The 12,906-nt window shown below is 33.5% G+C and overlaps 1 protein-coding gene across 1 annotated transcript in view; it reads left to right on the top strand.

Moving 5' to 3' along the window:
- The window catches only part of LRCH2 (leucine rich repeats and calponin homology domain containing 2), a 35,633-nt gene that overhangs the window by 12,940 nt on the left and 9,787 nt on the right, over nt 1–12,906 (top strand). Inside the window, exons 2-13 of the mRNA XM_030449248.1 lie at nt 400–544; nt 2,278–2,404; nt 3,848–3,953; nt 4,042–4,178; nt 4,374–4,507; nt 5,620–5,707; nt 6,667–6,778; nt 7,082–7,179; nt 7,269–7,336; nt 7,568–7,672; nt 11,650–11,718; nt 12,199–12,247. Coding sequence (XP_030305108.1) covers nt 400–544; nt 2,278–2,404; nt 3,848–3,953; nt 4,042–4,178; nt 4,374–4,507; nt 5,620–5,707; nt 6,667–6,778; nt 7,082–7,179; nt 7,269–7,336; nt 7,568–7,672; nt 11,650–11,718; nt 12,199–12,247 — 1,238 coding nt within the window. The remainder of the gene's footprint in view (nt 1–399; nt 545–2,277; nt 2,405–3,847; nt 3,954–4,041; nt 4,179–4,373; nt 4,508–5,619; nt 5,708–6,666; nt 6,779–7,081; nt 7,180–7,268; nt 7,337–7,567; nt 7,673–11,649; nt 11,719–12,198; nt 12,248–12,906) is intronic.

The raw sequence follows: 12,906 nt of genomic DNA, 5'->3' as shown, positions 1-12,906 counted from the left end.
TGTTTACTGGGTTTCTACCTTGATTTACTTACTGTTGTGTCTAGAAATGGAAGAGAAAATAATAGTTGCACAGAACAAAGACTAATATAGCAGAGACAATCATAACTGGTATTCAGTTGCATTTTAAATGTACTTAATTATGTAGTGGCAGTATATTTTTCAATTCCTGTCATTTTTCTATTTTCTGCTATAATTTCATATCAAAAACCTTTTAGTATTTGAAATCTTTTTTGTATATCAATTACATGCAGTAGCATCTGGTAAAACTGAATTATTTTACACTTCTTGCAACATCCTTATTTCTTAGGAGCATGACAAGAATAGCAGTGGGTTCTGTTATCTTCTTTTAACTGCAGGGAAAATTTTTACTAAAAAAGGAATTTTTTTTTTTCCTTCTAGATCTCTCAAAGAACAGATTTACTGAAATTCCTCCTGATGTCTGGCTGTTTGCACCACTGGAAACTTTAAATTTGTATCACAACTGTATCAAATCCATTCCAGAATCTATTAAAAACCTGCAAATGCTTACCTACCTTAACATTAGGTGAGTAATGCTTATTTTTGGTCTTTATGCACTTTATATCATAGGAGATGTCTCATTCTACTTCATAAGGTCATTGTGTACCCTTATGCCCTCATTTTTGCCCAGTTAGATAAAATGGTTCTGTTGTTTCTTTGCCTTACTCTTGCTGTTTTAGGGCCAGCAGTTGCTGCTTTGTTTGTGGTAGGAAATTGACTGCATTATGAAATTTCAGTCAGTGAACTCTGGTAGTTCAGGACAAGGAGAGAGCTTACTCATTTTGCTCATTATTTACATCCACTGCTGTGTTGATGCAGAAGAAAACCACATGATCTCAAAATCTAATTTTGGATTCAGATAACTGAAGAAACATATTGTGCAATTCATGGTAAAAGGGGCAGTCTTTTTAAAAAGAAAAAAAACACAAAACCAGAGAAAACTTTAATTTATGCAGAGAATGACTGTTTCATTGCCACATCTTAATAATCAATTAAAAAAAAGTTAACTTGCACATTATATTTTTTGCATCTCATGCTCTTTGACCAAATGAGACTGTCATATCTGCCTGAAATATATTAAAAAAGAATCTGTGTAGCTACATCCACAACTTATTTGTATGATTCACTTATATTTAAGAGAATAAACACATTACTTTTATAACGATACTGATCAAAGTTTACTTTCATTTTGTGGTGTTAAAATTGCAGTACCTCTTTGAAGCTGAATTGTTGTAAGGGCAAACACTGATTTTTATTGGTTTTGCAGCCCTCTAACTGTAGTGATGGAGGAAAAAAATCTAGAAAGCTTTGGGCTTTTTTTCAAATGTGAAAGCAGTGCTCTGATATGTATCAGTTAATCAGTAAAACCACTTTTTTTTAATATAGCATGGACACAATTGTAAGCACTTGAAAGGTTCTCTTTTTTTTTCCTTTTTTTCCCAAAATAAAACTTCTGGCCTCTACAGAGTTCTCCTTAAAGCAAAAGCAATTACTAAAATTTTTAATTTTGCATTCATCCAAATGAATGTTGCATTCATGCCATATCTGAACAAGCTGGTTTTCCAATGACTTTTTAAAAATGTACAAGTACCTTATTGGGAAAATTCAATGTATTTCTGGCAGTTACAGTCCTCAGCTGGTGGTTTTTCCAATATGAATTTATATCTAATTGTTAGTAACAGTATATTTTGAGTGTACAAGGCAGACATATGTTCATGCAGTTGGAAATTGATATACACAAAAGAAATCAAATTTGATTAAAGCTTACCTTCCAGACTATTGCTCAGCTAAGTAATAAATAGATGTTCAGGGCATTTTGTGATGGTTCAGGAATGACATGGGAACCAATGGCATCATATAAATTTTTAGTTTGCTGAGGATGTGAACTCTATATTGGTAGATTGCCAGATCAGGTCCTCCTTCTGAAGGTATCAGAGAACAGAATAAAAGCAAACAACAAACATGCTGTTTCTCTTAACAGATTTCTCTCTCCATTTTAGTGTTAGCTTCAGTTATACTACATATAGTACAAGTGAGATAGGGGCCTAAAATGCACATATGAGAAGTTTTATATATGAGAAGTTTACCTGCTGAGTAATTAATGATGGAGATTGTAGCTTAAATTTTGATGGAATTGTAACAGGTGGAAAATATCTTCTGCAACAGGAGAAAAATTGAACAGTGTGCATCTCAGATTCCCCATCACACTTAAAAAGATTATAATCTAGCCTTGCTTGTTCATTTTTTTTTTCTTTCAAGTCGAAATCTTTTATCAGCATTGCCAAAATACCTGTTTGAGCTTCCACTTAAAGTTCTGGTTGTCAGTAATAATAAGCTGGTCTCCATTCCAGAAGAAATTGGAAAGTTAAGAGGTCTAATGGAATTGGTAAGTATAATTGTGAACCATTTTACTAAGTAAACTTCAAATATAAGATGTTTATTTACAGTATAAGGAAAATAGAAATTAATAATTTTAAAATACAGAACCACAAAATGTAAATTCAGTTACTGCATTTTTTTAGTGTCTGAGCTTAAATTAAAGCTTAAATCTTTATCCTGTTTCCAGAGTACCTATGTATGCCCTGGAGAGTTATTTAAACATGACCTAGTATCAGATCTATAAATCAACATTCTTTTTTAATTTACTAGTAATACAAGCTATTTTCAGTCTTTATGAGCCTTTTCTAGTGTTCTCTGCTCTTTGTTGAGGAGTTCTTTATGCTCACTTCAATATCAAAGGATTTCAAGGTGGGAACACTGCTCCTGGTTACAATGTTAAGTTTTTCAGAATTGCAGTTGTGGTCTTCTGGCTTATTTTTAAAATGTCAGTCATAGAATTTGTGCTTGATAACAGAGACATACCAGGAGTTTCATTCCAGTGCCCGTGTTATACCTGTTTAGAACATAAATGATAGACAAACATTAAAAAAAAAAAAAGTTGACAAGTATACTACATTTTAGAAAGATGCTTTTAGCAGTGGATTTGGATCTTAATTTTGGTGATGAAGACAGTGAAGAACTTGAAATATATACAAAACAGCCTGTAGTTTCTGAGATGTTCAGCTATGTGCAGCTATCACAGTAGCCAAAGGTAGATGGGCAGTGCCTAAGCTGATGCTCTGGAAGCATGGAGTGGAGAAGGAGCCTGGATTCATCTGGTTAAGGCCTGGTTTCTGGTTACTGACTAAGGTAGCCTTTAAAATCAGCTTTCATTTTTCATCAGACAGATATCTATCAAAGTTATCTGGCTTATGAAACTAGTCTCTGAAGTCAATTTTATTGAATCAGGATTAATGAAGTTTAGAAAGGGCCTTGTATCAGTGTGAGTGTTGATTCCATCTGGACTACATAAATAAACTTGTGGCAGAAGGAGCTGTAGTCTGCATTCATTTGGTGCAGCTTTGTCACCCTCTAGTGCTTTTATCAAGAAACCTGGTGAGTCTGCTATTGCTCTTTGAAAATGTTTTTTTGCAACGTTTCTAAGGAAGAAGAATTTCTATAAAAGGATCAGAATGTGAGTCATTTGCCAGCAGCAGCACAACAAGTTTTTAACTGGTGCTGGAACTACACCAGGAACTTCTGATTTTGAGTCTACATTTTAATCACAAAACCATTTCATCATTCATTAGTTTAACTTTTTGAATTGGCTTTCTAAGACTGAATCACCAAGTACTGATGAAACATCAAGATCTGTTAAGTTACTTACTCCCTTTGTAGATAAAACAAGAAAGATAGGATTTACTTTTTTAAAAATATACTTTTTTGATAGAATTTTTTGTTTCATTTCATTTAACATGCTCAGTTAATTTATTCATTCTACCTTTCCTAGGATATTAGCTGCAATGAACTTCAGGTTCTCCCCCAGCAGATAGGAAAATTGCAGTCACTTAGGGAATTAAACATAAGAAGAAATAATCTCCATATGTTGCCAGATGGTAAGCTGCTAGTTCTCATTTTGTTGAAGTATGTAAATTAGGTAAAGTTTTAAGAAGATACCTAATTTTTTTTTTCCACCCCAAACAGAATTAGGAGACCTTCCCTTGGTGAAGCTGGATTTTTCTTGTAATAAAATCACAGAAATTCCAATTTGTTACAGAAAGTTACGTCACTTGCAAGTTATAGTTTTGGATAACAACCCAATGCAGATACCACCAGCACAGGTTAGTATTAAATCATTCTAGTTCAGTAATTTGCATGAGGATCTTAAGAAAGAGGAAGCTGTTCTAAGTTACAGTAATCAGGCTTTCTCCTAGGGGGAAGCTGTGGGTACTCAATGTAGACTCAGTGTTGGGGTGCATTTTCTAAAGACATGCTATGTGCTTAACATCTATTTTTGTTCATTTGTTTCCCAACAGATATGTTTAAAGGGTAAAGTACATATATTTAAATTCCTCAGCATTCAGGCATGCCTCAGAATAGATAAGAAACCAGATTCTTTGGATCTTCCATCATTAGGTAAACGAATCCCCTCCCAGCCACTCACAGACAGGTGAGTAGTGGGATTCTTGTTTTATTTTGCTCTACCATGTGCTATGAAGTGATCTGTTTATTACAGATCATAGGTGATATTTCAATACTTTAGTTGTTCTGTAGTTAGGAGTAATTTATTTTCTAAGGTCATGTTACTGGGAACTTGGCTAATGTGAGTTGCTACAAAAACTTTCATTGTACTCACTAAAGTTTTGGAAATCAGAACAAAGACATATTTTAAATTTATTTATTGGAAAACGTGGCTATTTATTACTTAAACAGATACATCAAAACAATAGGTGAAAAGTTCCCATAGATGTCCTGATATAGTTATTCTGCTGAATAGAAAGTCTCCCTCCCACATACATATTAAGGGAAACTAACTTAAACAACAGTGAAATACTAAAAAGTAATCTTTAAAAAAAAAAAAAAAAAAAATCCTAAAATTACATAATGAAGGGAGAGTTCCATAACTGATAATTTTCACTTTAACTTTGATTATTTTTCTTGAACAACACTTGTAGGAGATAAAGAATTTCTTTTTTATCAACTGTGGATGAATATGGGGAATAGATGTATAAAGGATTTTTTTTCAAGAGGGATGGGGATTTGCTTGAAAGAGTAACAAAGCCCTACGAGAATGATTTAGGGACTGGAACACCTTCCTTATGAAGAAAGGCTGAGAGATCTGGAGCTTTTAGTCTGGAGAGAAGACTGAAAGGTGATGTAATTAATGTGTATAAGTTTATGAGGGCTGGCTGTCAAGAAGGAAAAAATTCAATTTCTCAGTTGTGCTCTGTAATAGGACAAGAGGCAATAGATTCAACATAAAGCACTGGAAGTTCCACCTCAAATGAGGAAGAATTTCTTTACTGTAAGGGTTACAGAGCCCTGAAACAGGCTCCCCAAAGAGGTTGTGGAGTCTTCTCTGGAAAGACCCCTCTGGATGCATTTCTGAGTGACCTGCCCTAGTTTTGGTCCTGGTCTGGCAGGGAAGTTGGACTGAATAATCTTTGCAGGTCCCTTCCAACCCCTGACTTTCTGTGATTCTGTGATTTTCTTTTAGAAAAGTGAAACTACTGTTTGTTTAATTCCTGTGTGGCTTTTTGTGTGTTGTTTTTCTTAATGTAGCATTGAAGACTTCTATCCCAGTAAAAATCATGGGCCAGATTCTGGCATTGGAAGTGATAATGGAGATAAGAGGTTATCCACAACAGAAGTGAGTATTCTTCACTCCTGAATTAGTGTAATTCCTGTTTTTTAGAACTTTAGAGACAAATATCTTACATATTGATTTGAATCTTCTCTGGCTAAGATTCATTCCAGTCCAAATTTCATACATTTTAAAACTGAATTCTGACCTAAAGAATTTTTTTCACCTTTTTATGGATGAAGTCCATGGTAATTTTCTACACAAAGGACAATGTTTATTTCAAACTTTCTTCTGATATTAATGAAATTAATGTACTTTAAAAATGAAAATTTATTTGAACTAAATGTGAGTGTTGAATAAGTTAGTAATCCCTATTGTTTAAATTTTAATAGACTTCTAGGTGGTTTGCTAGGTGTCACAGTCTGTAACTGTTTTACTCTAGATTTAAAGCAATGAACAAAAATTCCCACAAGTTATCTGTATATTTGTAGCAATCTATGTTAAAGAGCTGTAATTTGTATCAGTGATGACAAAGCTGAATAGTGCAGAACAATGAATTTCTGAAACTTAGAAGGCCAATTAGTACAAATTCAAAGTGAAGCCTGTAGAAATTCAAAGGAAACCTGTAGAACAAAAAGTATTGTTAGTTGAGATTTTTGAAAGAAAATTCCAAATGATTAGAAGTAAGGTTGTAATTTTTTCACAATGGTCTAGAAAGGGGTGAAGTAGTTGGAGGCTTTCTAAGTGTAATTTCCTTAGTTCACTGACTGGAGCTGGACTCTGAACATAATACAGTATTATATACTGAACAATTGTCTGCCACTTCCTAAACTGTGATTCTCTTAAACTACCTTCTCACCCCATCAAATTAAAACTCACCCACATGTCTTGGTATTTTTTTTCTGCCCTGGTAGCCATCCCTCATGGTAGGGTAAGTTAGCTGCACCATGATTTGTGATTGCTTAGCAAATCATAGTAATGTAATTTTTATATAAATTCTGTACTAAATGTGATTGTCTTTGCAGCCATCTGATGATGATACAATCAGCCTTCACTCCCAGGTGTCAGAATCAACAAAGGAACAGACATTAAGGAATGATAATCATGTAATGGGAAGTAAACTTGACCCACAAAAAGGTAATACCTGTGTACATCTGTCACTTTAGGTAACAGGATTACTTTAGGTAAACTAATAGAAAATTCACAAAATTATGGGATCACATGTTGGCATTGTACTGTCATCATTTCAGAAAACAAGGTAATAATCACAAATAAAAAAGGCCAGAAAGAAAGAAAAAATATTATTTCCATCTAAGGGAGACATGATTTCACTTTATTATCTTTATCTGATATTTTTCACAAGTATTCTCTCAGGAATAACATATGGTTGAGAGAACTGTTTATTAGAATCTTCACCAATTCTTCATCAATCCTCACTAGACCAGGAGGTATATGACTACATTGATCCAAATGCAGAAGAGGGAGCTGTTCCTGAGCAAGGAGATACACAGACTGGACCACTGCTGTCTTATATCAAGGTAGCATGGCATGGCCAAAGAAAAGCTGCTCATCAGTATTGTTGGGTTTTTTTAATTCAAGCTTAAGTTTATTTTTCTTTCTGTATAAGGAACGAGGAAAACATCCTGAGAAACCTCAGAAAATAGAACAGAATGAGGACTGGGGAGATCAAAAAAGGTAAATACTGATCTTTTCTGGGAAAGTTTATGGACAGTGGCATATGAGGGTGGTTTTAAGCACCTTGTATATGAAGGAAAGAAATCCCATATGGAACACATAGACTACTGTTTCTTGGAAAAGAAATAAGCTTATAAGAAGTGCTGCTTAGTTACTGGCCAATAATAATGTAGCCATTTCTGTATCTTCCTTTACTGAAGTCAGGCAAGTCACTAATGTGTTTTTGTTTAGACTTCAGGAAGAACAGCTGCTGGCTGAAGATGAGGAGGAGCTCAAAGAAGTGACTGACTTGAGAAAAATAGCAGCTCAGTTGCTGCAGCAAGAACAAAAACACAGGTATTACAATACTCATTAATATAACTTGTGTTACAATTAATTTATTCTTTAAACTGCCTTATACCCAAAAGCTGTTGACACCTTATCATTTTGAAAACAGTTTTGTCCAGCTGTTAAACAGTTAAAGTGACAGCATCTTCCAAGGTACCTGTCTGTGCTTCTTTACATGAAATTGTTGTATAGAGTAGTGATAGCCCTCCTATGGAGAGGATGAGATGAATGTGAAAGCCTCTTGATTGCCTGCCTTGATGCATATTAATATTTTTATACTTTTTATTTCAAAGCAATATACAACACTAGGAATGGTAAATGCTGATCTAAGTGGATTATTTTTAACATGTTAAAATGTCTTTGTCTTAGTTTGTATGAGCTATGTAATTGCATACAGTTTTTGTGACTCATTTTTTTTAATTCAAATATAGGTGAATTAGCTGGTATTTTCTCCATTCAGTTTGATGTTGGATGTCCTGTAGACAAAATCAAAAATTTACTAAAATATTATTCTGTCAAATCTATAATAAATAATTTAAGCAGTGCAGGTTCATCCTGATTAACTGCCTGACTTTCTCCACTTCATGTTGGGCATCACAACAGAATGATTCCTGAGTAGGAGCTGTAGAAAAAGAGGCAGATTAAAGGAATATAATAGAACAAATTAACAACTGTGTAAACAGGAGCAGGAAGGAATACCTGGACAGGATGTGGACAGGCTCGGGTAGGAACCATCTATCTGGTTTCTTTGCCAAGCAGGCAGATAGCCAGTGAGGTACTTAATTAATAATAGTTGTTATTACTGTTGTTCATTATTTAAAAATAATGGATTTAACTACAATACTATTTAACTTAAATACTATTTCTGTTACTTCTCAATGTCTGTGTAATAATGGGATTCTGTACTGTGTTTCTTTTAAGACAGTTGAAATACACATGAAGCCCTTAATGAAACTGATGTGCTTTGCACTATGGATTGCAAAGCTTTAAAAATTCACCAACATTTTGAAATACAGTATCAGTAATATGTGTGTGTGTGCAGGGGAAAAGATAAAATAGGTTTTATATACAATTCTATGCAATTTATTTAAGAATTGGTTATTCACATTGGGAGGGGAAAAATAAGAATGATACCTAATCCTAATACATTCTTATTACTGCATTGCAAATAGATTTTATTGATTTATTAATAAAGGGAGAGTGTGGTTTTTCTAGGTTTTAAAATCATATATATTGCTCCTGGGTCTTGTTTGATTAGTTTAATACTACCTGATTATCAAATCAATTGAAATACCAAGCCAGTCCTCTTCTGAAGTACTGCAACTTGAATTTCAATAATCATTTGTTGTTTTATCTTAAGGCAGGGATCTTGCCTAATGGTTCTGCTTAGCTCTTGATTTTTTAAGACATACACAGTCTTACTAGTAGTTAACTTTTACTTCTTAGTTTAGCATTTATATCTTAGACTTTTTATGTACATGGGGCAAAATCATACAACATTTAGCCCAGTTTGTATTTTTATGAATTTACAATTTCTTGCCATAAGCAGCAATAAGAAAAATACATGGAAGTTTGGTGAAGAACTTTCTGTGTTTATTTTTGGAAAATATGTTCAGTATGAGGAAAAAGAATCCTCAAAAAAGTGAGCATCACAAAATAATTTCTTACTAATTCTGTTTCTGTTTGTTCAGTGTGTTTTTTGTAAATATTATGTTGTTTCTTTTCCTTTTGCTTGCTATGCTAATAACTTCCCTGTACTCTCCCATCAATCTGTTCTGCTTTCTTCTTCCATCTTTGGCTTTGGTGTACATGAAATATGAATACAGACGAAGGCCATTAAACTATAGAACTTCATTCAGTGAAAAACTCTTCCAGAGGACAAGGGCGGCAGGACGTGCATCAAGGTATAAAGTGTTTGTAGAACTTCAGATTTCCAAAGTTAACATGTGGACAAAAGAAACAGTTTTGGCCATTTCTTGGAACAAATACAGAATAAAGGGAATGGCTCAGTTAGCCTAAGATATTTGGTTAGATAAAAAAATAGATTGAAATGCGTTTATTGTTCTTTATGATGAGGAATTTAGGCATCTCTTTAAGAGATGCCATTTGAATTTGGCCAAACGTAGAAGCATAATTTCCCTTGGTATGCTTTTTCTTCAGTATTTTACTTTTTAATATGTAGTACCTGAAGTACAGAACCTCAGGCAAAAGGTTTTTTGTTTGGTTGGGGTTTTTTTTTACGATATCTATGTTTTAAAGTGATAATTTCCAAATCAGCTTAAGCAGTGATAATTGTTTTGCATTTCACAGTCATGAGGTAAGCATTTGCACATAGAGGAGCCTCACAGTTAACAAGAAATCTGGAATTGGATGTGTAATGTTTCAGACGTTGTTACTTTGTGACTTACTCTGGATACCGCTGGTCTGTTTCAAAAGAAAGTAGGATGTCTTGACTGATTAAATCTTCATTAGTACCAAATGAGCCTGTTTCAGTTTGTATCAAAACAGGGTTTCTTACCTGACAGCAGTAATTTGCTAAAACTCTGTAAATCCCTAAAAACATAGCTTACAATAACAAAGCAGAGCCATATAGGAACCCAGCTCCGGAATGAGTTTAGAATCTGCCATTTTGTTTCACTGTAAAAGATTTCTAGTGTCTTTATACACTTACAGAACCTAGGTAGTGCCAACCTTAGAATAGCATTAACACCATTCCCCTAATTTCTGTCCTTCAGTTGTGATGTTTGCTCAGACTATGAAGGTGGCTCAGAAGAGATTTCACTCTTTAAATTCTTGAACTTTAGAAATAATATCCAATATCATGGTCGGTCTTGCCATCACTTTCTTCTCCAACTAGGTAGCATTTTGGAGTAAATGTTATGCTTTTATCATACAAAACTAGAAAAATTAGTCACAATTTTTTTTTAATTTAATATCTATAAATACATCATTGTGTATATGCATTGAGTAATTTATATTTCAAAGTTTTTATGAGTTTTAAAAACATTTTGAAGTAATAGTTCATATGCTACCTGTATAACAACAGAATTTGTCTGGTTACTAGGAACCATAAGTAGGAGATTCATTCCAGCTGCCTAAGGAAGTTCTTATTTAGTGATTCAGTATGACCATCAGTAAGTCACTGACCTGATAACTGGTCTGTCTAATTAAAAAAAACCATTTTGATTTAAGGAGCTGTATAAATGGAAACAGTTACTGAGCTATTAGGACTTTCATTTTGCATACTCAATTTTGCACTGTATTTCCTGGAGGACAGTTCTTAACACTGCTACAGTGATACTTGTTTTCTCTTCCTGCTGAACGTATCATTTTGCCATGAATTCCTTAGTCTGCAATTCAGTAAATTTTCTTCACATTTTCTTTAATGAAAAATTAAATTTTTTGAGTGTTCACTCTTTATAAAAATGAAATTTCTACTGTTTCATTTCTATGTTAGACTTTCAGTTATTAGCCTGCTTCTCCATTTTCCACATCCCCTTTTCCTTTGCACTTGCAGTGTTTCTTACTTAGCTGTCTGACCTGCTTGTACTGACTGACTTGTGCTCAATCTGTGTATCGTTTCTTGTCTGCTTTAGATTTACTGTATTTCTTCTTATTAAGTGGACAGTGCATTTAGTGGAACTTTTTTGTTGGGGACAGCATAACTTCACACTGTGAGATCAGTTGAATTAGTATGTATTTAGGGAGAAAAATAAGAAGCAACTTAATTTTGGTTCGAATTATTAGATTTTACTTAAAGTTCAGACCATGAAATGTTTCAAGAGCTGGAAATAACATTGTTGATATGAATGGAAGCAGGATTGGGCTTGGATTTCGTAAGTGTTCATGCACATTCAATTTTATTGAAAATGTCACCTTAATATTTTGATTTACAGGAAGAGTTACACAGTGAGACCAATCTAGATTCTTTGAAAAAGGTTTAACTATTAAGCTGCTGAACGTATATGTATGTTCTTTCTTTCCAGGCTTCTTAACCATTCAGTTTCTGTAAGCACAAGGAACAGGCCAAAACAACCAATGGAATCTGAAAAATGGTATTGATATACTTGAATGTATCTCATCTTTCAGTATTTTATACATTTAATTTTTGTATTTATTTTGTGTCGCTACTGCCATCTTCTGTTGTAACGTTCTTGGGTCAAGATGGAACAGAAGGTACACAAATAATCTGTTCTCTTCTGTTGGTTGCTTTGAGAAACAAAACAATGGTGGTGCATTAGTAATCTCTAAAGAGAAACATGTTTAAGAAAAAACTTTCTTAATAAAGTACTGCAGTGTGGAAGATCTGTCAGCAAACGATAAAGGATAATGAAGTATGATCTGAGATTCTAGGAAAAATTGCCATACTTTTTAGCCACATGGTGACATCCTTATACAAGTAGCCCAAAATACTGAAGTGCTGTAGATAACCAGATTTTTAATAGTGTTCAGTTCTTTGGTATTTCAAAGTAAATTAGTTTTAAATTACACAAAAAAATCATTAAATTTTGTAATGCCTTTATCTTAATTTTCAGCGTCTTAACAGATGAAGTGAATTCCCCAGTGTCCCCGTACAGCTGGCAGGTGAATATCAAAATCTAAATGTGGTGGGTTTATATTTTAATAACTTAAAGGCTTGGGTTGGTTTTTTTGTTTGTTTTTTATTTCTGGCAGAAAGCTTATGTACATTCATATGGTTACTTATACACATACATGTCATCTATGTAATTGCAATGGAAAATCTAAAACCTTTAAAGAATTTGTCCTTCAAGATAATTTGAGTTGTATATAATGGAGGCCTTTTCTTTTAAGAGGATATGATATTTACTTTAAGATCTTTAAAGGAAGGTATTGGGACATAAGTTTTACTTACACAGTTTTATTATTTTTTTTACGTATAAATTCATTACCTCACCATAATTTTTTTTTTTTTACCTAGAGGTTTTAACTATGTGGGCCATGTATTCCCCAAACCTTACTGAGAAGCTTGCATAATGTAATAAAATTGCAGTGAAACTGTAGAGAGTACTTTTTTATTATTTTACATTTTAATCTGTCAGGCATTTACACTTGCTTTAAATTACTTTATATTCTAGTGTGAAGAAATAGTTGGAAATGGAGTTGTAGTCTTATTATGATATGACATTGTCTGCTTTCAGTTTTCCAAAATAGATGCATTCATACATATTCATTGTTATTTTAAGATTAAATAGTCTGATTAGTCTCTTCAAAATACACTGCAA

Source organism: Calypte anna, chromosome 4 (assembly GCF_003957555.1).
Source record: "Calypte anna isolate BGI_N300 chromosome 4, bCalAnn1_v1.p, whole genome shotgun sequence".
NCBI lineage: Eukaryota > Metazoa > Chordata > Aves > Apodiformes > Trochilidae > Calypte > Calypte anna.
Note: the sequence above shows the minus strand (reverse complement) of the source record. Positions and strands in the feature narration are given on the sequence as shown.